This window comes from Narcine bancroftii, chromosome 11, assembly GCF_036971445.1.
Source record: "Narcine bancroftii isolate sNarBan1 chromosome 11, sNarBan1.hap1, whole genome shotgun sequence".
In the NCBI taxonomy this organism is placed as follows: domain Eukaryota; kingdom Metazoa; phylum Chordata; class Chondrichthyes; order Torpediniformes; family Narcinidae; genus Narcine; species Narcine bancroftii.
Genome location: NC_091479.1, coordinates 95,719,151 through 95,746,294, shown reverse-complemented (window position 1 = coordinate 95,746,294; position 27,144 = coordinate 95,719,151). Strand labels below are relative to the sequence as shown.

At 40.7% G+C, this 27,144-nt stretch overlaps 1 protein-coding gene across 1 annotated transcript in view; it reads left to right on the top strand.

Moving 5' to 3' along the window:
• Nucleotides 1-27,144, top strand: part of LOC138745639 (protein kinase C-binding protein NELL2-like) — a 198,331-nt gene that overhangs the window by 84,200 nt on the left and 86,987 nt on the right. Inside the window, exon 13 of the mRNA XM_069902865.1 lies at nt 15,462-15,587. Coding sequence (XP_069758966.1) covers nt 15,462-15,587 — 126 coding nt within the window. The remainder of the gene's footprint in view (nt 1-15,461; nt 15,588-27,144) is intronic.

Sequence of the window (27,144 nt, the reverse complement as noted above, 5' to 3'; positions counted from 1 at the left end):
GATCCTCCAGCATTTCTGTGTTTTTATTACAATCACTGCATTTGCAGACTTGCGTGTTTCACTTCTAACAGAGTCGGTGGGTTGATTTCTACTCATTATCATTTGGCTGAGATTCTATGAAGCGTAGACTGTTCCTCAGATGACAGCCATCAGCTGATAATTGCTGAGTGAGGTCAGTATTTTTTCCAGTTTTATGTTCCCCAAAAACACATTAGGTAGAAAGGTAAGCTTTCCTGTAATCCATCATGTCCAATCGCTCTTTGCAATTAGGATGCAAAGCTGGAACGCTGCCTCAGACTTCCTGGATTTTATTGAAATCCTGCCATCTCTTCTGTCAGATGGCTTTTTTTTTGAAAAAACATTTTCTTGAAATACAAATTAAAAATTGATGCCAGTTTGGACTTCAAAGAGCCAAGTTATACATTTGTACTGAAAAAAACTATTAAAAAATGTTTTTAAGCTTTCACATGGCTCTGATGCTACAGCTTGGAAATATTTTTTCCCCATGGTGAGGTAAACTTTAATTTTTGTGTAAAAAGAATTGTCTTTTAGAAAGCTGTTGCATACCATACGCTGCAGGCTTGATATAAAAAAGATTACATGGTCTGAATGATGCTGAGCTGTTGAGATCAGTTGAGATGCAGTGAGTGAAAATGACTAAATCCTCTGCTCACCCCAGCCCTGTACCCAATGTAGTTGTTTTGTTAATGGAGAAAGTAGGTCATGTAGAGCCAATAGTTTTACATGAATAAAATATGATAGAAATTCATCTTCATGTGCTTGCTGATAGAGCAGATATTAAGTATTTATTAGCTGCCTAAATTAAACATCGCTCTCTCTGCTGTGATTTTTATCAGTTACACAAAGAAGGCACAGAAATGAGCTGTTTGGCTGAACTGATCCAATTGTTACACTTCACATAAGCCACACCGAACATCGTGACTACTTCTTGACCTGTGTCCCAATGCCTATTTCATCTCATGTCAGGATCAAATCACCCAGTAAATGTGTCAGTCAGGTACTTGGTGTGGTACTGAATAAGCCTAAATACAAAACCTAGGCTTTCTTTACATTTGATCCATGTTGCTTTTTCCAATGGTGTGTGGAATATTGCAAATGTCAAGCTGGTTTTAATCATCAGATCAGATACTAGTTATTGTCATGTAATAAAACAGAAATGTAATATTACACAAAATTGCCTTTCATCCGCCTTAAGGCAAAGATTCACTATTAGCATCGCCTGCTGCTTCTTACTGGCAGAGAAAGAGAAGCAAAAAGGAGTTAGCCAAGAGTCACGGAGTGACTGTGGCATCGCCTGCACCCTCTACAGCCACACAAGACTCCAGTTCTGTTCAAACCATTGACAACCATCCGACGTGATAAGAAAGCATTCAGTGCGCAGGGTCCTACGAGAGTCCTCTTTGCCCTCATCATCCTCTCGAATCCTGGTCCCAATACCTGGTTCTCATGATCCAGTGTCCAGCCTGGTGTGAGTCCTTTAACCTCAAGCCGCCAGTAGCCCGCAGTCAGTGTGGGCTCCTCACTTGCAAGTCACCAATAGCTGGTTGCCTGTGTGTGGCCAGCCCCTTGCTGGTCCACCACCATAATCACAGTCCTGGGAGTCGTCTCTTCTTCATCTCCTTCTCAACGGGGGGTAGGGGGTGTATTCTCCCTATTACTAGTGCCCTGTGTCAGTCTGATGCTCCCCTGGAGTCGGCAACCTCTCAAGGATGCTGTCAAGCTTCGGCACCACCATCACAGGCCCAGACTCTGTGATCACAGGATTTTAAATTAAAACACTTTCTGGTCCTTTAACGGGCCATTTTAAGCCTGTTCGAACTGGGCGATATGACCCAGCAGGGGAGCGCTATGTCTCCCCAGGTCCACACCAGCATTAGAGCACCTTTGGCAGTGCCACCATATTCTTTTGAATGGTTCATCACCTTTAACTCCGTACTGTCCCAGGTACTTAAAAGGAGAAATTTAAAAATAATTTTGATGCTGAGCTACAAAAGAAATATTGGAATGGGTGATTGAAGGTTTGATTAAGACATTGGATTTAAGAGCATCTTTAAGAAGAAGAAGATACCCATTTCATGATTCCAAGAAAGAGAATGGGCTTTACTGCGGTTGATTTAGTCAGGAGTATTTTGTTCCCATTGGCAGAAAGAGAAGATCTTTCTAAAATACTGGGACAGAGAGGAAGAAACAAAGAAGATAATGCATATATAGGTTGAGTATCCCTTTTCCAAAATGCAAGGGACCAGAATTGTTTCAGATTTTAGATTTTTTCAGAATTTGGAATAATGTGTTTAACAATGTGAATAATGTAATTTTACTTACCAAAAAAAGCTTGATGTCTGCTTACAAAAGAAGATTAAATGCCGAACCAAACACTAGAAATTCTGCTGAGTGGCAAAAAAACCAGAGTGAGTAATGCACATAGGTCTGGCAGTGTTGATGGTTAGTAACAAACAGGCACTCAGTTGTGATGTCATGTCGGCACTCAAAAAATTTGGATTTTGGAGCATTTTGGATTTCAGAACTTCAGATAAGGGGTACTCAACCTGTAATATACAAGCAGTCCCTGGGTTAAATAAGAGTGCCATTATCTAGATCTGTCTTTAACCTGAATTTGTTTTTCAGTATATTGACATACGGTCCTTATTTAGCATCCATTAGTCAAATGTTTGTCTTGGTGTATAATGTGTGTGTATTACCTTTAAAATAAATGCATATAAAACACTCCCCAATACACTAATACATCTGAAACACAATAGTACAGTACATAATAATAATACAGGTAATAATACTTTTAATCGCATTTTAAGACTGAGAGGCAGCTATTTTGAGGGGTGAAGCAGCAGCCATTTTGCAGGGCATCGTGATTGTGCATGCTGCTTCTCCACTCCCACCCCTCCCCTCTTCTGGGCAGCTCATCCCCTTGCCTGCCTGCCGCTTTGCCCAGACCACGTGTGGCACAACTTGACAGTGGTGTCACGATTGCACATGCTGCTGCTTCTTCTTCCACCCCCCCCCCATCCCCCCGAGATCGGTGTGGTGGCTGGCGGTGACCAGTGCTGCTTTTTAGTTGTTTACCTCCAAAAATGAACTTTTGTATTTGCTTTCCTTTGTGTTACACTACCAGAATCACAAGTGATTTTTTTTTCTTTCTGTGCTTTCGTGATGGAGTATAGATAGAATACATACAAGCAGGCTTTTTCTATTGAGGGTAGGTGAGATACAAATTAGAGGACATGGGTTAAGTGGGAAAGTTAAAAGGGAACCTTAGGGTGGACTTCATGCAGAGAAGGGTGGAAGTATGGAACGAGCTACCAGCTGAATAGGGAAATGCAGGCTCAATTTTGAAATTTAAGAAAAATTTGGACAGGTACATGGATTAGAGAGGCATGGAGGGATATAGTTTGAGTGCAGATCAGTGGGTCTATTGGGACAGCAAGGTCACAATATTCATAAAATTTAATATTTGTGGTCATTACTATTAGAATTATGGCAACCACACTCAAACTAGAAGTTGATGTCATTCTACTTCCTGTCGGCTTGTCAGTTCGTATCTACAGATTGTTTGTAAGTCGGACACTTTTAACCCAGGGACAGCCTGTATTTCATTATCTCAGGATGCACCAAAGTGCCTGAAACTGATGGAATACTTATGAACAGTAGGAAAAGCAGTCACTGTAAAACTGGAAAGGTGCTGCATAAAATTATTGAAAGTCAAGAACAAGGTAAATCCACCCCCCACCTCCCAAACTTTGCTCACTTAGTTTGCACTATTTCCTCTAAAATAGATGCTTGTGCCTTAAACTACTTTGTGGAATGGGATGAATTTTGTAATTTGTTATGTAATATTGAAGACCTACTGCTTCATTAGAAGTGCCATCCCTTGATGTTAAACCAAGGTCCCATCTGCCTTCCAGGTTCAATGAATGCTAAAAGACTAAAAGAATAGAAAGAAATCCTCCTGGTATTATTTGCTCCTTTTCTCTCTGAATCAACATTAACAGAATAATTGCTTCAGTATTTCAATATCATTCATGGAATCTTGTCATTTATAAAATGCTTGTTGCATTTGCCTGAAGTCGAGCACTACATTTCACAACAATTCATTGGATGTGTTTTATGATAAATACAACAATAAGATGACATATAAATGCAAATTTCTGACTTGTTATTCCAATCTTCCATTCGCAGAGTTTAAGTTTCAGCCCCTGGCCACAGATTTTTAAAAAAGCAAATGCCAGTATAAAAGCAAACTTCAATATTACATCTTTTTTCACCTCTCTCTCTGCCTTCCCTTTTCCCTTGGTCTCCTTTCACAGAGCTAAAATCATTTCTCACCTCCTATCATATCCAATGAACATCTTTTGTCTGTTGGTCTGAATTCCTCCCACTCTTCCCTTTTCACCATTTAAAAAAAATCTTTTCTTCCTATGTACATTTTTACACACACACACACACACACACACACACACACACACACTCACTCACTCACTCACTCACTCACTCACTCACTCACTCACTCACTCACTCACTCACTCACTCACTCACACTCACTTAATTAAAGATTTATTGTCAGAGTACCTACATGATATCACATACATCCCTGAGATTCTTTTTCTTGCGAGTGAGGCAGAATTACCACTTATTGGTAGTGCAAAAAAACTGTACACAACATAGACGTGTATATAAGAACACAGCCCTGTGGTGCTCTGATACTGAGGAGATGTTCTTACCAATCTTCACTGATTTGTTCTGGAGGTGAGGAAATCCATGATCCAATTGCACAGTAGTGTGTTGAATCCCAGGTCTTGGAGTTCGCTGATCAGTTACAGTATATATACACATGTGTGTGCTCTGTGTTTAAAAATGGTACATATGGGGGGGGGGGGGAAATTATTAACATTTTGACTTGAAATAATAAATTCAATTCAAAACTTATAGGAAAAAGATACATGTATTTTGGTAGAATATTGGTTGAAATGTATAAATGATGTGTTCATCCAGAGAAATATTTATGTATTGAGTAGAGTCAACGTCACATTGAAAATGGCAGAACTATTACTCAATCGAGTGAAATTGTGAAATAATGATGTATACTGGGTGAACAAACATACTGAAATGTTGGATTGTAGCACTTGGTGTTACATGAAGTGGAGGATAAAGCACAGAAATTATGTGGCGTCTACAGCACAGAAAGGGAATATTCAGTTCAAATATTTGAGGGCAGTATTTTTCCTTCACGTATTTGAGCTACCAGAAGATTTTTCTATTCCTTTTTCTCATGTTCATCTGGCTTTCAGTGTGTATTGTTGCTATTCATCTCATTTACTCATTTTGTTGGTTGTTCCACATTCAACACTCTCCATATTATTCACATTAAAAAATCCTTTTCGTGGGTGACAGTTGCTGTTTGTAGAGTTGCTGCTTCATAGCTCCAGAGACAAAAATTCAATCTGACCTCCATTGCTGGAGTTTATGTATTTTCCCTGTGAACAAATGGGTTTTGTCCATATTACCTTAAGAAATGCCCTGATGGCTCTACTTAATCTATTCATTCCAAGATAGAAGTGCCGCAAACTATTCAGGCTTTAGGGTTCAATCTAATTATTGTGAATTAATGGCTTCGTATACTTTTGTTTTAACTATCCATAATATTTGGCCTAACTAATGTTATTATACAAATTTCTCATGACCAGTGCTGCTTTTTAGTGGTTTTCCTCCAAAAATGAACTTTTGTATTTGCTTTCCTTTGTGTAACACTACCAGAATCACAAGTGATTTTTTTTTTTCTTTCTGTGCTTTCATGATGGAGTATAGATAGAATACATACAAGCAGGCTTTTTCTATTGAGGGTAGGTGAGATACAAATTAGAGGACATAGGTTAAGTGGGAAAGTTAAAAGGGAACCTTAGGGTGGACTTCATGCAGAGAAGGGTGGAAGTGTGGAACGAGCTACCAGCTGAATAGGGAAATGCAGGCTCAATTTTGAAATTTAAGAAAAATTTGGACAGGTACATGGATGAGAGAGGCATGGAGGGATATAGTTTGGGTGCAGATCAGTGGGTCTAGGCAGAATGATAGATCAGCATAGACTAGAAGGGCCGAGGGGCCTGTTTCTGTGCTGTTTTATTCTATGGTTCTAAAATCTCTTTTCAACACCATTCTACACTATTTTAAAAGGTGTATTTGGACCTCCAATTATCTACCTACCAAAAAGTTTATTTTCCTTCACTGAATGTTAATCAAATTAAATTAGGTGTTCCTTCTGAGATTTTACTTATGTATTCCTGAATGTATTCCTGCATTTTCTTTGTTAATTGCACTGTTTAATCTGGCATCATCTGGAAATGTAAACTTTGTGCCTGAGTCCAAATTCTAAATGGCCTACCAAAAGTAATTGAACTGATCCCTGAGGTACATCACGACAGTGCTTTGCTGTTCCGATCAGTTGTTCTGTAGCCAGATAGTCATTTGTTAAATTCTGATCCCTATAAAGTCTCCATAGTCATTGCAGAAAGCATTTTGAAAAACCTAAAACATTAACTGCTTATTTGTGCTTTGTTACTTCTATAGAGAACTTGAGTTAATTAAGCACAAATTTTATTTTTGAAACTTGTACTGACCTTTTGGTGGTTTCTTGAAATTGTTCAACCTGGTCTTCAAGTAAATATTCTGTTAACCTTGTTGCTGCTCATTGAAAGAGCCTTGGCCTTTAGTACAATGGAGATCAATAGAAATTTAGATTTACTGTCCACCTGACCTCTTTTTCTCTTCCTTTCCCAGAAAATTGCTGTAGACATATAAATAATGTTAGACCTTAACACCTTTGGAAAGGTACAGGGTTATGGTGAGGCCATACCTTGAATATTTGACTTGCTGAGTTTCTCCAGTACTTTTTTTTTTGCATGAATATAATGCACAATTTTAATCTCGTTATCAAAATTCATTATGCAGTAATGTTGGTGATGGTCTGAAATGAGAGTAAGCAGACTAATTCTTGGGTTGAGAGGGTTGTCCAACCAGGAAAAGATAGATAATATGTCTGAATTCCTTGGAATTTATAAGAATGAATAATGGAAGATATTGGACTTGGGAGAGTTACAAACAAAGGAACACGGCTACATGGCTAATTTTCCACCTGAGCACTCTCCATTCTGATGGCAGTAATTGACTTCCCCGGTTTCCGCTAGCCTACTCTCCATTCTCCTGCTCTTCCCCATCCCTCTTTCCTCCAGGTCGCCAACCCCACTCACAGAGCCACCTCTTCCACCCCCCCCCCAAACCATTGTTTGCTGTTGTGCCCTCCCTCCCTTATCCATCTATTGCCTCCTACCTGAGGGACTGTGCTCTTCCCCTCGCCCCCCCCCCTCAACAATTCAACCCCGAAACATCTTTCAGTTGAAAGGTACTGTTTGACCTGCTCATTTTCTCCAGCATTGAGTTTTTACCTCAATCACGGTTATAGACAACACTTTCCCTATTCTAATATATCCTAATTTCAAAGTATCATCTTCCAAAGCGTGAGCTATGATATTCCAAATTTCGATCTCTTTAATCTAACAAATCAAACTGTGGCTGCTGCTTTATGTAGCTTTAATTCACTGATAAAACAGATAAACATTTTTATAGCTTCACATTAAGACTTTCATAATGATGAATAACAAAGCATTTGCTGTATAATGAGAGAGATAAAATGTATATAAAAAAGCTTTTAAAGAGATACACAAACTTTAGAGATTCAAAGAAAAATTTCTTGTGTTCACGACTCCTTCACATAATGTTGAATGAAAGCCGTTAATCTGGGTGGATATTACAACATAGTCACTATGGTAACAATACAAATAGGCACGAAATTAACTTAGACTTAAAACACAAGGTTTTAACCTTTACAATGGTGTCTGGAGACTTTTATGTTTTACCTTCCCACCCCCCACCCCCCCCATGGGTCATTAGAATTCTCTCCCCCCAAAGGTGGTGGAGGCCAGATCATTGGGTATATTTGAGGCAGAGATAGATAAATTACTTGGAACAGTAGCAGCTAATAGTGGCAGTTGCACCTAAATAAGGTGCAATTTGTCTATTCTCCCTACTTTCGATGGGTTTTGCATCATGGGTAATAACAGAATGGCGATGTATGATTTAGTTGTTCTATTAGAATAACAGTCTATACACAGGTGGTACGGTTGGCGCAACGATGTTGCAGCATCAGTGATCAGGATTTGAATCTGGTGCTGTCTGTAAGGAGCATGTTCTCTCTCCCCCCTACCCCCCCCCCCCTCGACCCCTGGTCAGCATGGGTCAATTGGGTGCAATTTGGTAGCAGGGGCTCATAGGCCAAAGGCCCTGTACCATGCTGTATGTCTAAATCAAAATATTTCAACGTTACCTCTGTCATCGCTTATTTGCCCCAAACGAGAAGGAAAATTACACCTCTAAGAGATAAGGTGGATTAAAAATGAACAAATGATTGGAAAAAAAAAATTATGGGCCACGTCCCAGTAATAAAATAAAACAGTGTCGTTAGCCTTACAGTTATTTCCATGATCAGTATTCACACTGAAGATCCCATTTCCAATTTTCAGATGATAAAATCCTTAAAATATTATATTTAAATAAGGTCACAATGAATGTAGTTTTTTTTTAAAACTGAACTAAAGACAGGAAACATACATCAGGCACCATCTTTAGAGAAAGAAATAGATTTAAAGTTTCAGGTCATTAAACTTCCACCAGAAAAGTTTTGAGTTGCTCTTTCTGCATCTTTGCATTGTACGAAGAGATGGAAATGTAAACTATTTTCACAGCTGAGGATCCCCTTTCCTTTTTTTTTTCCATGTGTGAATGAGGGTACCAATGGTTTGTGATAAGTAATATTTGTTAATTGTAGATATTTCTGTCAGTAATGAATATACAAAATAATGCTATAGATTGTGATGGCTCACCCACGCAACAGGTAAACTGGTTCACAGAGTCACGGGCAAGTCCGCGGCAGATCTGACGGTGAGAGCTCCGGGTGCAGGGCAAGCCCATGGCCTAGTGGCTGATTTCATAAAGGTCCTGGGAGTCACAAGCATCGTCGGGTTCTGAGGGATTTAAACGCATGCGAGAGTTCTATTAAAATGAGTTGATTCAACTCAATTTCGAATCTTTGTGGTTCTTTCGGTCGCTGCGTGCCTAGTGCGACTACAAGATATATACTATGAATGGGAAACTTTCAAATCCAGAAAGGACTGGGGAAGAGAAGGTGATTGGGATCAGACTCTAGAACAATGGATCAGAATGTATGGACTCCAGAATAAAGGGTCACCATCTGAGGATAAGAGCTAAACTACTTAGGCCTGAGATGATGGTAAGTGTTTCACTCAGAAAGTTGTGAACTTGTCAAATGTTCCACCACAGAAAGTTGTTGAGGTGAGTTCATTAGATATATTCAAAAGAGAGACTGATGTGGTCCAGTGGTGGACTAACCATTGGGCTGAGTAGGCTGAAGCCTTGAGGCCCCTCACAACCGCTGGTACACCAATGTAACTACTTGTCATTATGACCTTGTGTAAGTCTTGGGTCACCTATGGCTCCTAGAATGCTTCCACCAGCGTTGTCTCCGCTCCATCCTCAATATTCATTGGAGCGACTTCATCTCCAACATCGAAGTACTCGAGATGGCAGAGGCCGACAGCATCGAATCCACACTGCTGAAGATCAAACTGCGCTGGGTAGGTCACGTCTCCAGAATGGAGGACCATCGCCTTCCCAAGATCGTGTTATATGGCAAGCTCTCCACTGGCCACCGAGACAGAGGTGCACCAAAGAAGAGGTACAAGGACTGCCTAAAGAAAGCTCTTGGTTCCTGCCACATTGACCACCGCCAGTGGGCTGATATCGCCTCAAACCGTGCATCTTGGCGCCTCACAGTTCGGCGGGCAGCAACCTCCTTTGAAGAAGACCTCAGAGCCCACCTCTCTGACAAAAGACAAAGGAGGAAAAACCCAACACCCAACCCCAACCAACCAATTTTCCTTTGCAACCGCTGCAACCGTGTCTGCCTGTCCCGCATCGGACTTGTCAGCCACAAACAAGCCTGCAGCTGACGTGGACATTACCCCTCCATAAATCTTCATCCGCGAAGCCAAGCCAAAGAAGAAGAAAGAAAGAAAAGAAGTCTTGGGTCCACCCATCTATCAAGGCTCATGGAAGTATGGTGTTCACCTGTCAGTCAGCAGCAGGATCTTGGTCCCATCTATCAATTCAGGCTCTGTTGGTCCCAATGCTACATATCAATCAATGTTCACATTTCTACGTGCGCACGCAAGTCTGAGGACCACCTCCTGCAGCAGAGTTCGGCTCATGGGATGTTTACCTTTTTTTTAAAAAAACTCTCCCTTCTCCTGTGTTATTTATGTATTGTGACATTTTTTAAAGAACTGGTTTTATTTATCCTTTTGTAACTAAGAGACTTTTCAAATTATTCAGTAAGGTAAAGTTTTAATTGATTTTAATGAAGTTTTTCCTCCCCTCCTCCAACCAAACCCCAACTGGTGTATTCCCAGTACATACCCAGTGGGCGGTGGATATATTTAGAATATCTGAGGGCATCAGATATATTTCCCTAAGGCCAATAAATGGAACAATTTCATTTTATTCTATTCAATGACGGGTGGGGGCAGGGGGGCAAGGTCAGTCTAGGGCCCAGGTGGTAGTCAATCCACCACTGATGTGGCCCTATTGGCTAAAGTGGTCAAGCGTACGGACAGAACGCAAGAATAGATGATTAAACATCGTATGACCAGCCATGATCGTATTTGATGGTGAAACAAGCTTGAAGGGTTGAATCATATTTTTTGTGCTTCTATATTTCTATGTATGCTATTTTTAACAGAGCTAATGGGTTAGACAGGAAGGCAACCATCGATCACTTCACCATCTTCAGACCAGTACAATTAGAGCAGCTATTGGAGCTTAAAGTGGGTTAACTACTAAAATGTTCTGTTGAAATTATATTTTGGTGCAAGAATTGTCAGGGCGTGTAATGGCTTCACTAGAGAAATGCAGAAGAAAAATATTGTGATGGCTGAAATAGAACAAAAATATTCAGCGGTCAGCAATTGTAGAGCGGGTAGCATAAATAATTGTCAGATTGATGAACTTTCATTAAGGGGTAAGGTAAGAGGAGGGAGGAGGAACAAAAGAGAAGAATAACTGCTGGAGGAACATGACATCATTAGACGAAGAAATAAGAATGCTCAACATTGCCAGCCTGAACCCTTCATCAACAATTCTTTTCTCTCCCGCTGATGTTGCGTGACCCCACTGAGTTCCTCCAGCTGATTGTGCAATGCTCCAGATTCCAACAGCTGCAGAATCCAGAATGCCCCTCCAACAAAAGAGAAGATCTGGGTTTTTGAGTGGGCTCTGAAGTGTGAGATGAAATGTGGTGCTAAGACTGGGCTCTTACTATTTATAGTGAAATACGAAAGTTTGCAGATGCTGAGATTGTAGTTCAAACACACACAGAAACGCTGGAGGAACTCAGAGGAACTTGGGCTCAGGGCTGAACCGTCGCTGAAATATCTTTACCTCCTATGGATGCTGCGAGACTGGCTGAGATCCTCCAGCAATTTGGTGCTTTTGTTACTATTTGTAAAATCAACACCCACATCACTTTTGAGTTTGATAATCCCATTAAGTCCCTTGAGCTGTTTCATCAAAATTCCAATATAACTATTTCCATTTTTAATCTAATCTGCCTTTCTCCTATCACATAATTTCCTTTTTGTTCTTTCTTCTCCCTGCTTGGTTCTCAAAATTGACTAACTTTGAAAAGAAACATTTATTCTCTCCCACCTCCCAGCAATTTCTGCTTTAACTCCCTAAAGAGATGGTGAACGTACTAACCATCAAAATGCAATGTTTTGGTTTTACCAAAGAGTATCAGATACTCCATCTTCTGTCCCTTTCCTACAGCTCCCCACGCCCCTTCCCTCTCATTCTCCTTCCCATCACTTCCTAACTCTTTCATCTTATGCCCATCCCATCCTGCACTCGTATCCACCTATTACCTTGGCACGGTTGCGTACTTACCTCCATTGGGAGCAGAACTGGCCGCCGCTGTCGTCGTCTGCGATGGATGTGCGGGGGGAGGTGGTAATAGTGTGGGCGTGTTAAGCGTCAGTATACGGGTGATGAATCTCAGATGCAGTAGGAGGAGAGTGAGAGTGTCAGGATCGCCTGTGTGGCAGTGAGCCAATGAGAAGGTCAGAGGAGCTTAGCTGGGTGGTGTTTTGGGAGTTGAAGAGACAGTAATAAAAATAAAGTCGACTTCATACTGTGCTGAAAGAAACAAGTGAGTGTATTCTTTATTTGTAGGCTGTGGTGAATCAGTGCCATTAAGTCCCCCTGCCTATGCTCCTACCCCCTTCCCCTCCCAATACCACCATTTTATTCAGACGCTTGCCTGCTTTTGCTCATACCTTGATGAAGGGCTCAAGCCTGAAATGTTGGTGATATGTCTTCATCCTTGCTACATAAAGAATGCTGTGTGATTTGCTAAGTTTCTCCAGGATTTTTCTGTAAACTATAATCATGGTATCAGCAGATTCTATTATTTATCATGTATTAGATATTCCCTGGAGGTGGAGCACCAGGCATAATGGTTATTGCATGACTTGTTAGTAGCTTGACAAAAGATTCAAGTCTTTGGGCTATATCTCTTTGCTTCCTATAGGCACTGCCTGGCATAGTGGGCTTCTCCAGCACTTCTGAGTATTGCACAACCATCACAGTGTTGGCAGATTTTTCTGTTAAACTTGTTAATGGTCGATTTGTTTGTTGGACTGGTGAAGTAGCAGTCAGCCATATTGAGATCCAAGGGTCTGGATGCTACTGACTGGCATTTGAATACTGTAACACTAAGGAATATGCTAAGGAAATTATTAATTATATTTTATGTTACTGTTAAAGTTGTATTGCAAGGTGGTGTTTCCCAGCCCTGACCTGGGATGAGGTAATGGAACAGTACCATTAACACCTGGTTGCTCCAGGGCTGCCGATGAGGCCCAATTCAGCACAATGGGACCTAATTTCCTAGGCAATATTCCAAATCAGGGAATTGTCATTCCTGTTTGTATTGGACATAGAAATGCAGAAATTGTGTCACTGGTACAGACATGACTCAAAACCAGAAGAACTCTCTTAAACTGTAAGCGTGGCCTGACCTAATTCGACCTGCAAAGAGTTGCAATTACATTCCTATCTGTAAATATCAAATTTTGATCTGAATAAGCAGCACTACATTAATGAATTTCTCCGCTGCCACGTGGGTAATCATTACAGGAGGTCATTACAGGTAGTCATTACAGGTAGTGGGTAACCATTACAGGTAGTGTGTAATTATTACAGGTAGTGTGTAATTACAGGTAATTATTACAGGTATTGTGTAATTATTACAGGTAGTGTGTAATTACAGGTAGTGGGTAATCATTACAGGTAGTGTATAATGACAGGTAGTGTGCCACGTGGGTAATTATTACAGGTAGTGTGTTCATGAGCAAAAAGGTCCCTTTAATTTGAGATTCTTTATGTTTTTTGACCACATATTTTTCTAGTGCTACATCTGGTTCCTTTGCACACTTGCTGATATGTTACTAAACTATATAGTGAACAGTATAGATGAAGCCTAACCAAGAATTCCTTGATGAAAGTAATCAATGTTCCTATCTCTCTGTATAAAAATACTCCTGTCATTCATAATCTATTGTTAATCTAAAGTGCAGAGATGAAGGGGATTAGAATCTGTCCCATGTCACCTTTAATCTAGAGATGCATTTTTAATATAAATGTGCACCAACTCATTCACCAATATTAATTTAGTCCTCACAGCACCTGAGAACCATCACTTTTTCTAAATGAGATTCAGTTACTCGTTTATTAGACTGAGAAACCTCATTGGCTGGCTCAGACATACCTTTTCGGTGATAATTCCATTGTTACAAAATTGTTGAGATGGAAATTAAAGCTTCTTGGTCAGAAGCAATTCAAATCTATTAGCACAGTGGCACTTGCAATTATTGATTGCTTTGTCTTATTTGATAACTTGCTACTTGTCATTGGCAATGGGAATATGGGATTGTCACATATCTAAAGAAATGTCAGTAACTCTCTGGCGTTCATCATCAATACAAAATGGAAATTTAGAATAGTATAAATAACCATATAGCAGTGTCAGTCTTCTGAGCTTTCAAGTTTTTGAGGCTCGTACACTTGATGTAAAGCATTGTCTAATTTCACATAGAAATTGCACGGTTACTTCATGGGATTTGATGTGTGGAGGCGGGTATATGCTGTGCTAACATTCAAAATGACTCCCTTTCTGTGTGACTATTAATACTGTAAACATAACATCCAGCCATGTTCTGCAATACCCAAATGTGCTGGGGAAACTCAGCAGGCCACGCAGCATGTTGCACTCAACGCCAACATCTACAGACTTTCTTGTTTAACTCCAGTCGTATTCTTTCTTCACCTGATGTATGCAGAATAAGTTGGGGAGTACTGTGCCATGCCACAATGCCTCTGCTGCTCCATCACAGACCAGTGACTGCACATTGAATGCTGGAGGTCACACAGTATCTCTAAGGAGTAAAGGGTAACCAACATTTCAGGCCTGGGCCCTTTGGTCTCCTGATCTGTATGACTCAACCCAATCACTCCCTTGATAATCCATCTACAGTAAAACTCCTGTTATCTGGAATTTAAACAACTGGCAGCCTCAAGCAACCGGTGAAAAAATTGCAGAAAATAAATAGCTAAAGAAAAGGAAGATTAAAATTGGTCACATCGCTGATTGATAGTTCATCAATCCACAGAACATACAATCTTAAGCAACTGTAAAATGGACTTATCTGGCATCTACCAATCCCCAGAGTGTCAGATATCAGGGGTTTTACTGTAGAGAGGAGAGTTAGCAGCTATCTATAAGAGGCTGGCAGATTTACATTTTATATTTTTCTCATTCAAAATGAAAAGAGAAACAATAATGTTTTCTGAGTCTATATGGTATCCAAAGATAGTTTCATAGAGAAGATAAACAAACCTTTTGTTTTTTATTTTTTTTTAGTGGATTCATTTATTAACAGATTGAAGTAGTTTTAATGTTTCTGTCAAAACCTAATTGTCTGAATGTGTACAATGTCCTGGATTTTACTGGCACCTACAATCACCACTTGAACTTGCCTGACCTGAAAGCCTTTGACAGCCAACACAGTCCCATCTTTACCAGTTGTTCAAATGTTTCTGAATGATATATTTTAAAACTAAAAATGATCGTGCTTTTTAAAAATAATCAACAAATCCATGCATTTAAAGAAAGAAACTGCCTTCTTCATCCTTCCCCTTTGATTATGTGCATTTCCCTAATTCCTCTGTTAACTTGTTTCCTTTCACAGATACTGATGAATGTGCACAGGACAAGCAGTACTGCCGAGAGAATACTATCTGTGTGAACAGTCCGGGATCCTACACCTGTATCTGCAGAATGGGTTACATTAAAGTTGATGACTACTCCTGTACGGGTATGGATATGTTAAATGAGTGCAATAGTCCAATTGTTTGAGATGATTTTCACATACATTTACTTAATGTTGCAACTAGTGATGCCCTGCTGCAGCAGGAAGCAGACACAAAACTCGAGAAAGGCTTTATTCAGTTAAAAATCTCTGCTACAGTAGTAGCTGTACGAGTGACTTCTGAGTGACTGTCTCAGGAGGGGCCGGCTCAGGATTATATCCCGGGCGGTTGATTGACAGCCGGCCGGGTGGAGTTCGGTCTATTCAGGTCAGCTGATTGACAGTGTGGTCTGCCCTCTGGTGATCATCCTGCAGGTACAGAGATCGTCCCTTGCAGTAGGTGTATCACAACACAACTTTCCCACCATACAGCGCAATAACACACAGCTGAAAATCCTCAACCCTTTGTACTATCACAGAATATAATAATAATTTATGCAGCTAAAGTGGTTGATACTCAGCCCATTAATGCCTCTGCTGACCTTTCATACCAGCTAGTCAAAACCTGAAATACTGGAGGAACTCAGCCAGTCTCGCAGCATCCTTGGGAGGTAAAGGTATATTCCCAATGTTTCAGGCCTGAGCCCTTCCTCAAGATATGAATGAAAAAAGGCAGGTGTATGAATTAAAGGCAGGGAAAGAATGGGAGGGGAAGGAGTACAGGCCAACAGATGTTAAGAGGACAGGTGAGAATTGATTTGGACTCTGTGAAAGGAGACAAGGAGTAAAAGGAGAGAGAGAGAGAGAGAAAAGCAGAACTAGAGGAAAGGAGATGGGTGGGGGTTCTAATGGAAATCAGAGAGGTCTATGTTGGAGGGTGCCCAGATGGAAGATGAAGTATTGTTCCTCCAGTTTATGGTGGTCTCAGTCTGGCAGTGCACAAGACCATGGAAAGACATTATCAGCAAGGGAATGTTGTGGGAAATTGAAATGGTGGCCATTGGGAAATCCATACTATTGCTATGGAAAGCTAGCCAATCACTGCTAGATAAAGAACTGGCATAAATTGCAGGGTTTAATCCACTTGCTTCATGTGCCTTGGTAGTCAATATTACAACTGGAGAATCAGAATCAAATGCATTGTCATAAACACATCACAAAATTCATTGTTTTGTGGTAGCATTACAGTGAAAATATTGATGTAAGTTACATTTTTAAATATTAAATTAGTGAAAAAATAAGAGAAAATGAGGTAATGTCTGTGGTTCATTGTCCATTCAGAAATCTGCTGGCAGAAGGGAAGAAGCTGTCCTTGTGCCACTGGGTGTTTGTCTAAAGGGTCCTGTACTTCCTTTGCAATGGTAGCAGTGAGAAGAGGGCATTGGGTGGTGGTGGGGGTGGGTGTTCCTTAATAATAGAGCCATGTTGCTAAGTCCTTTCAGTTCAGTTGGGGAGGCACGGTTGGTGTCTTAGCAATTAGGTTTGAACCCTGCGCTGTCCATAAGGAGTTGGCACATTCTCCCCACATCTGCGTGAGTTTTCCCTGGGGACTTCGGTTTCTTTCCACGGTTCAAAATGTACCAACCGGTGGGTGGGGGGGAGGGGGGAGGGTTTTAGGTTAATTGGGTGTAACTTGGGCAGCATGGACTGGTGGACCAAAATGGCCTGTAACTGTGCTGTATGTTTAAATTAAATTAAAACTCCAATTTTAAACTTCAGGTTGCGACAGAAAGGGCAGGCTTATGAAGAAAAACATTGTTTAATTTGGGATTTGAGTTGATGCAGAAAAGTTGGGTTTAATCAGTGTGTTAATTCTGTACTTTCTGTTAACCTTTTGTGACATTTAGCATTACTTTTAGATTAATGGACTGACATTTCTCAGCCCAATAGTGTTGCATTTCAAAAATATATCTGGATCCAGATTCAGTTCAATTTTTCATAAGTAGCATTTGTTCTCCGTTTATGGTAATGCCTGCTTGCTTTTGACTATAGTAAGTTTTAATTGGAATATGTATTAATCATTATTATGTTTACCATTTGCTCTTTTGTTGTTACTGTTTACTTAATAAGAAATTGCAGTAGATTGTGAGGCAGAAGTTTGCCTATTTCAATGAGATAAGATTTGCCATTCTAGAAGCATGAATCGACAAGACTATTTATAAATGTACCGGAGAATGGCTTTGCTTGCATACAATCAAAAAAGGGACAGGCTATTGTGTAACAAGCAATCCCACGTAATGTGCACAGATTAAAAACAATTCTGGCCTTTCATTCTCCTTCTCTCGCACTACTGTCATACCCATTTCCCATTGAGACCCACTTCTCATCTCACTTTTTGCAAGCTTCCTCTGCACCTGTCACCACTTCCCCCAATTGTCTCCTCTGTTCAAAACGCCCCAGCTTCATCGCCTCATTTGGAATCCTTCATCAGATCCAATATAATTGGATCCTTGCACATTCCAGAGGAAACACTTTCTTGATCTCATTCATGAAATCTTTCTGGTTCTAACCCCTCTGTGCTCATTTCATTGTCTCCAGTGCTGCAATTTTAACCCTTTCGTTGCACTTCAGAGATGAGAAGTTGTTATGGGTAGCTGGGCAGCAAGCCAGAAATGATCTTTGGCCAGCAATTTAACAGCATGAACTTTGAGAATAAAGGGCACAAGAAAATAGACAGTAACAGTACCCTCATTCCTGCTGACAATCTATTTATTAAATCATTTACACCAGGAAAATGGCACTGATTAATATTCATGACCACTGGCTTGAATTGCAAGGGCAAAGTTTACAGCATATTAAGGCAATTCATCAGTAGCAGTCATTAAGTTTGGTTATGTCTGTAATCCAAAATGGCTGGATTTGACAACTGTTACTTGATCAATTCCTTAATCTAAAGCTTTGCAAGCATGTTTAGAAGGGACAATCTCCTCATCGTTCTTTATAATTACTTTTTGCTAATAATTCTGGTGCCTGGTTCCAGACTATTGAGTCTCGAATCATGATTGATCTTGGTGAAAATAAGCCCTTTAAAATGCACACTCTCTCTTTCTCATTATCAAATTTCTCTGGAAAATCTGTGAGGAGTTTGTGGATCATTATTCAAGCTTCATTAAGTTTACAGTTCAGAATCAGAATTTAGTTTGTGCTCGGTGGATTCTAATAGCTTTTCAATACTAGTTTTATCAATTAGTGAAACAGAACCATACAACATTGGACCATATCTTGCTTATCAAATGAATGTGGAAAATATTGAATGCATTTAGCAGGTCAGACAGCACCTGTGGATGAAGTGAGAAAGCAGTGTCAGGCCATGCATACCGCCTTCAAGAAAACAAACTGGAAGATTCCAGCCATGCTTTCTGACCTGCTGAGTGTTTTCTTCCCACATGATGGTACCCCTTAGGGGCAATTTACAGTGGTCAATTGACCCAAGAACTGCATGTCTTTGTGATGTGGCAGGGAACTGGAGAACCTTGAGGAAACCATGCATTCAAGGGTATGTAAACTCCGCGCATTAGGGTTATGATTTAAACTCTGGTGCAATTCTACAGATCTGTGGTGGAAAGTGTGCTGACCGGCTGCATCATGGTCTGGTACGGGGACACCAATACCCCTGAGCGTAAAGCCCTCCAAAAGGTAGTGGGCACAGCCCAGGACATCACAGACAAAACCCACCCTGCCATCGAGAACATCTGCAGGGAACGCTGCTGTCAGAGAGCAGCAGCAACCATTAAGAATCCACACCACCCAGCACATGCTGCTTCCATCAAGAAAGAGGTCTAGGTGCCACAAGACGCCCAGCCCTCCCAGCTGCTCCCCCTCCACCATCAGACTCCTCAACAACAAACTCACTCATTTAAGGACTCTTTCTTTTGCTTTTTATTGAATTTTTTTTCTCTCTCTGTTGCAGACAGGTTGTTTACATTTCTTTATTTGTTTACATATATACATATCATCTTGAGTACTTTTTTTTGCACCACCAATAAGTGGTAATTCTGGCTCGTCCTTGGGAAAAATGAATCTCCATGCCATGCATGTACTCTAACAATAACTTTGACACAGCAACATGTGGCATTGGGTCACCTGAAAAGATAGTCATCATTTTACCATGGTCATTCTGCTGGTTACGTTGTAAAACTTGCCAGATCACTAACACATGAAAATTATCAAATCTTTTAGAGGGCAATTAAAGAGAAATAATTAAAATGTAAAGGCATTTACGATGGTCAAAAAATGGATCCATTTCAATATTTTTTGTGTGTTTTGTGTATCACCGAATGTTCATTTATTTTCCATTCCTTTTTTTTAAATTTTCATTTTGAATTCATTCTCTCCTCATCCTTCTAAAACCCTGATGAGTACAGATTCTCCTCATAAGCAAACCCTATAATTTCTGGTAAATTTCCCCTGCAATATCTTTAAAGCCAGTTTGTCCTTTCTCAGTTAAGGAGCCAGGACTCCGCACAGATACTCCAGGTGTGGCCTCACATACCCTGAAGAGTTGCAGCAGTAACTCCTTGCTCTTAAATTCGACCCCTCTAGCAATGAAGGCCAACAATCTATTTGTCTTGATTAGCTGCTGCTCCTGCTCATTCACCTGTTGCGATTCATGTATGAGCACTCCCACCTACAAGGTCTTTCTGCACACCTTCAATAAACCATAGCCAACCCTAGGTTTAGATGTCTACATTCTAGGAATGGCAGTTCAGCAAAAAAGAATGTGTGGTGGAGTTTCAAAGTCTGGAGAAAACAGATGCTGGTGGGTGTTTTAGAAATACTATGATAGTATAAGCATAGTGACTCATGTTTGATGTAGACTTACTTGATGTAAGTGCAAACAATCTTCAAGATTCTGTGGCAACGTATTAGGGAGAGGGACATGCAGCTAGATGTCATCCACAGTCCATGGTCTCAAGCACACGGTGTGACATTGGTCTGTAAGCGAAGAGGATATTGAATTGAAAAGAGAAATCTATCAATAATACATATTTGAATACCTCAGATTCTTCCTTCTGATGGAAATTGGTCTCAAGATTGACAGCAATGCTATACAATCAAAGTGGCAGTGCAGTAAAAAGAGTATTTCCATCGATCAGAGCTCTTTGCTGTTTTTTTTAACTGATTAACTGGACAACGAAGATTTTGCTTCCTAAACACTTTTTAGTACATTTTATGGATTTTGGGATGCTGATTGCAAAAATCACCGTAATATTTTTCTGTCACGTGCCGTTTTTTTTAGATATAATGCATTTTTGCGATTTCCTGTCATATTTTAAGTCTACTTCAAGCAGACAAAACCATGAAGTGAAGCATTAATTTTCTGCCTTCGCACTTGAACATGTTCCCTGCTGACCTTGCTGCAGTCCATGACGAACATGGTGAAAGGTTTCTGCAGGACAGTGCGACCATGGGAAAGTGGTATCAGGGCAACTGGAATCCATCAATGCTGGCCGACTATTGAAGAGGATTCAGATTCTGTGTGCAAATGAAAATCAGCACACAGGTCAGTTGAACTAACGCAATGTGTCAGCGCCATTATGTGATTAAACGTGCAAAATTCAATAAAAATTAATTTAATGTTTCTCCAACTTCCTTCATGATACAGCAAATCTGAAATTATCTTTCTATTCAACTTGAAGTTGTCTATCATAATCCCCAATTTTTTTTCAGGAAGCAAATCTTTTTTTTTAAATTTGTTGTCCACTGTTATTAGTGCAACTTAAGAACTGTGAAACAATGAGGAAGTGTAGTTGAGTGCTGTCACAACAACAACCTTGCACTCGACGTTAGCAACGCTAAGGGATTGATTGTGGATTTCTGGAAGAGGAAGCCAGGAGAATACAAACCAGGGGCAGTAGTGGAAAAGGTAAGAAACTTCGAATTCCTGGATATCAACATCTCTGACGTCCTATCCGAGGGCCTTTGGCTCAATGCAATCCTGAAGAAGGCACACCAGCGGCTATATTTTGTTAGGAGTTGGAGGAGATTTGGTAGGTCATCAAAGCCTTCCAAATTTCTACAGGTGTACCGTGGAGAGCATTCTGAGTGGTTTCATAATTGTCTGGTGTGAAGGTGCCAATGCACCGACAGGAAAAAGCTACAGACGGTTGTAAATTTGGCCAGCATCATCATGAGCGTTCATCTTCATTCTATTAAGGACATCTCTTAGAGTTGGGGCCTCAAGAAAGCAGCCTTCATCCTCGAGGTCCCTCACCACCCAGGCCATGCCCTTTTCTCACAGCTCCCGTCAGGAAGAAGGTACAGGAGCGTGAAGGCACACACTCCATGTTACAAAAACAGCTTCTTCCCCTCTGCAGTCAGATTTCTAAGCGGGGAGTGAACCCATGGACACTCCCTCACCTTTTTTTTTTGAACTAGTTATTTTGTTTTAAATCTTGTATTTACAGAATTGTAATTTAATTTATCTTTGCACCTTGTTCTGCACAATATTGCTGCCCCAAAACAACCAATTTTGTAACACATTAATAAGTCCATAAGACATAGAAGCAGAAATAGGCTATTCAGCCCATCGAATCTGTCCTGCCATTTAATCATGACCTGATCCATTTCCACACTGCCTGGCCTTCTCCCCATAACTGTTGATGCCCTGGCTAATCAAGAACCTTAGATAGATAGACCCAATGACCTGGCCTTCACAGCCACCTGTGACCACAAATTCCACAGATTTTTCGCATGTTCATGACAATAAGTATGATTCTGATTCATTGTTTGTTGCCGAAGGATAACAAGAGATGCATGGCCACAAAAGGTTACTACAACCCCAGTATGTGGGCTGAGCATCGCGAGGAGTTAAAGATTATTGCCACTCTATTAGCTTTTTTTGTGGATCTTCATTCCAATCAACACCCCCTGACAGATTGATCACATGTAACCTGTGTCACCTGATCCAGGGAAGAAGAAGATTTTCAGATGAGAAGCCAAATTAACTTGGAGGTTAGGTATTAAATGAGTTTTGAAGTGCATGTTCCTCCTTTTCAGCAAGAAGCTTAAACCAGCGTTCCTTCTGCTTTCTCCAGTGGGGTTGATTCGATCCACTGGCACTGCACAAATATGAGATTGGAGTCCAAATGTTTGCCTGCACCAAATTCCAAAGTCCTAAAATTTGGATGGCAAAGGGGATTGGGTTGGCTGGATTTTTGAATGTTCAAGAATCTCGGGCAGTAATCTTAAAATTCATTTGTAAGGAGCATAAGCAGATAAATTTTGCTGGTTTATTAACACAATATTTTTCTCATATAAAATACAAAGTCCAAAAATAAATCTTACATTACCCCGGCTTCCGAGTGGTTTACATGTTGCTGCTGTGCATCTGTGGCACACACGCACGCCCACCCACAAAAGCCGTGAGTTTCCGAGAACTCCGATTCTCAGGTGCTCTGGATTCCTGGACTTTTACTGCACTGGAAAAATATTGCAAAATGACTGCGCATAGGTTTGATCCAAGTCTATGACAAAATGACATCGGATATGGAACCTCTTAGCGCCCGGCTGGAAATGTGACCTCCAGTTTTCCAGCAGAATTTCTGTTCGCACTAGAAACATGGCTCCAGCGTAAAATTCCTGCAAGTGATGTAGTTCAATGGTCCTTTTCATCCCAGCTGCCCTGAAAACATAATTTCTTATTTACACGCAAAGCAACAACCTTTTTCCATTGAAAGAATATGGATTAAAAGATCATCACTCAATCTGAATTCATTGTGATTCAAGATTGTTTGCATTTAAATCAGGTCAGTCTACTTCAAACATGAGTCGCTATGCTTATACTATAACACTATATTCTAAAACACCCACCATTCAAGCTCCAGTGTGATCTGCAGTTTCACTGTTTACATCGTAAATGTTGAAGGCTATGTTTGACATTCATACAAATCAAGCTCAATAATATAGAACTGTTCAAAAGAAATACAAAATTCCAATGGTTCTCGGCTCTTGACCCTCCCCTCACTACCCTGATCGTAGAGTGAACCATAAAAATGTTCATTTTCTCCCTCCCTCCCTCCCTCCCTCTCGACGATAAGGAGGAAAATAATCCAATTAGGAATATAGGATGTCTCTCAATGCTGACGTTAATGAAGATCGCAGTGTAACAGTTCAACAGAGAATATCAAATCTCAATGCATAATATTTGCAAAAATGTACAGCAGAAATTATGGATTGCAGATGGACTTCAGTAAACTTGAATTTGATGGAGAAATGTTGGCAGACAACCAGTAGGAATGTTTGGAAATAAGTTTGAATGCAGCCCTGAACCTGAAAAGGTCTGGAAGTTCAAATTTATTATCTGAGTACCTACAACCCTGAGATTCTTTTGCCAGTGGGTCAGGCAATTCTTCTTTCTTTGGCTTGGCTTCGCCGTCAAAGATTTATGGAGGGGTAATGTCCACGTCAGCTGCAGGCTCGTTTGTGGCTGACAAGTCTGATGCGGACAGGCAGACACGGTTGCAGTGGTTGCAAGGCAATTATTGGTAGTGTAAACTACTCAACAAAAAAATTACAAAAAAGAGATGTGATCATGAAAGAAATGTAAACAAACTGACTGCAAATACAGAAAAAAATAAAAATTCAATAATAAATAATGGGCAAAGTAAGAGTCCCTATTGATTGGGGTCTGGAGATGAGGAAATCCGGATCCAATTACACAGTGGAAAACTGAAACCTTGGTCTTGGAGTTGGTTGATCAGTTTTGAGGTGGCGATGGTGTTGAATGCTGAACTGTGGTCAATAAAGACAGCATCTTTGCTGTCCAGGTGTTCTAGGGTTTTGTGTTGAGCCACTGAGCGTGAACTCTGCTGTTTACGGGATTTGCAGAGAGTTGGGAAGAGAAGAGATTAGGAATGGTGCAGGGAAGGCATGTGAGTCTCTAACTACTGTAGAATTAAAAACTGGTGAAGCTTAAAAAAAAAACATTTGCATGATGTGATCGAGAGCCAGAGCATGAGTTGAATGTCAAGGGAATGCATCATTTTTGTCCAATATTTATTCACCACCCTATTCTCCTAAATTGGAACTCCAGGGTTCATTGGCTCTTGCAACTGAGGTTGATCAAAGCCTTGAGCTCCATTAATAAAATCAGACACTCCAGTGAAATTAGAAGTTTCCTGGAAGTTGCAGATACTCTCGGTGCTCAGCCTGAAACAAGTGTTTTTGTCTCTTCATTTGATCAGTGTGTGGAAACAGGCTCATTAATATACAGGCTGCCTAGGATCAGCTGAAAAAAAACAAGTAACACCACTGATGCCATTGGAACAACAGCTTGTCGAATCACTGATACAACATTTCTCTGATTACTGCCTTCATCAGTTTGGTCCGCTGGGATGTTTCATTAATTCTATTTTGCTGTCAAAAAATAAATTATTGCCATTTTGCAATTTGGGCACATTGCAGCTTAATTGCAGCCTGATAGGCAGGTTTCTGTTAACCTTCGATTGAACTGCCTGCAAAGAAACACCCATCCAACTTGATTTCCCCTCCTTTTATACACAGTGTAACATCTACCTTTCTTGTGTATAATGAGCAGTGAGGTGTGAGATTCATGCCTGGAGAGTATGTCAAGAGAGCTCTCATTTGACCCCGACACAGAAAATGGGGAAGGAAACTAAACTGTAAAATGGATTACAAAATACAATTAGAAGCAGAGTGAAACTGGAGCCCAATTTTTTTTGCATTTCATTATAGTTCTGTGTTACAGAAGCAATTGCATTTGTAAATTCCTTGACAGGGATGACTTGCACCTGTAGTCTCTTTTGTCATTGCACTATTGATTTCTGCTCTTGGTTTGCTAACTACAGAGTGTAGGATTGATGTCTACAGAGTGCACTGGCTGAACCGTTTGCTGGTAAGAGGACAGGACCCCAGGTCATCCTGAGTTCATCCATATCTCATTGATAACTCCCTTGACACAGTGGATCATTCCCCCTTCTCCAAATCAGTGCAGAGTTGGGTGGGTCAAAGGTCACACTGGATGAAAGGGAGGAGAGATGAATAGAATGAAGAATTTGTGGACGACTGGCAGTGTTTCTGCAGGGACGCTGTTGCTCTTGCTGGGTTCAGATTCATAACAGCGCTACTGTTCATTATATAGGAGTGAGCAACAACCCCATCAAGGGCAACAACACTGTTTGAACACGGGTAGAAAGCATGCAGTGCAAAATAGTGTCCTCACATGGTAGAGATGGTGCCCTGGGTACTTGTCAGAGCCTGACCTGCATAGTAAACCAACCCATTGTTGGAAATGGTCAAATCACCTTTATCAATGGTGGCAATGACAGGGGTTCTGGGTCTGCTGTGCTCACCTTGTAGACATTGCCTTGTGTGAAAAGGAGACAGGATCGACCTTTATTATTCCCATTTATAGAAGGCATTCTAAAATAGTTCCAAATGCACCAACTCTCCTCCACAATATGAAATTGCAATGACTATAATTGCATGTTAGGCAGTATATGAAGAGACTAATGCTTCAGGCCAATGACCTGCCTTTAAAACCTTCAAAACAAATAAAAATTAGACAAGCATTTTGAGATCTTACTTATTTTTAATGTACATGAATGTATTTCCCATTTTTTATTTTTATATTTAGATGCTTGAATTAAACATAAGCACCTTTGCAATGAGATGTGCCAGGTCGCTCGGACTGGTGGCGAGACCGATATATTCAACTACGTTGAGTTTAAATTTATTTGTCATATGCTACAAAATACAGTGAGGAAAGGTTCTTCAGTGAGTAGCCTAACAGGCCACCCTCCAACATTCACACACCTGTGTGGAGAGAACAATTGTCATTATTATTGCGTTATAATGAAAAGACCAAGCAGGGGCAGGAAGACAGCACTGTTGTGACATTAATTCAGAGCTAGATGGCTGTCGCGAAGTTATTGTCACTCTCTGTTTGGTGCATGCTTTCAAACTCTTACAGTATGTCTTCTCCCCTTGGGAAGAATGAGAAGAAGGTGTGATGGAGTGAAACAGGAAAGAATGCAGATGCTGTGATTGTAGTTAAAAAGCACAGAAATACTGGAGGAACTCAGCTGGCCTCTCTCTCCTTCCCCCTTTTCTCTCTGTCTTTCTTTCTCTCTCCCCTTTTCTGTCCTTCCCCTTTTCTTTTTCTCTCTCTCTCTCACACCCCTCCCTCCCTTCCCCATTTTCTCTCTCCCCTCCCCTTTCCCCCTTTCCTCTCTCTCCCCTCCCCTTCCCCCTCTCTCTCTCACCCCTTCCTCCTTTCCTCTCTCACTCTCTCTTGTTCCCCCTTGTCTCCCTTCACTGAACCAAAAACTACTCCCCTTCCCCTATTACTTTTTACCTTTCCTGTCCTCTTCTTGTATCCAATTGACACCTTATGTCCATGGGTCTGTATCCTCCCCCTCCCACTCTTCCCTTTCCACTAGCTTTTTAATGCAAGCCCTTTGCCTACATTTTACAGACGAAAAAGGGCTCAGACCTGAAATGTCGGTAACACGTCTTTACTTCCTATGGTCGCTGTGAGACTGGCTGAGTTCCTCCAGCATTTTGGTGTTTTTACTGGGGTGTGGTGGGTACTTCAGTCTGTTGTCTGCCTTTTCTAGGCAGCAGGAGATGTAAATGGAGACCATGGGCAGGATGGAAGAGT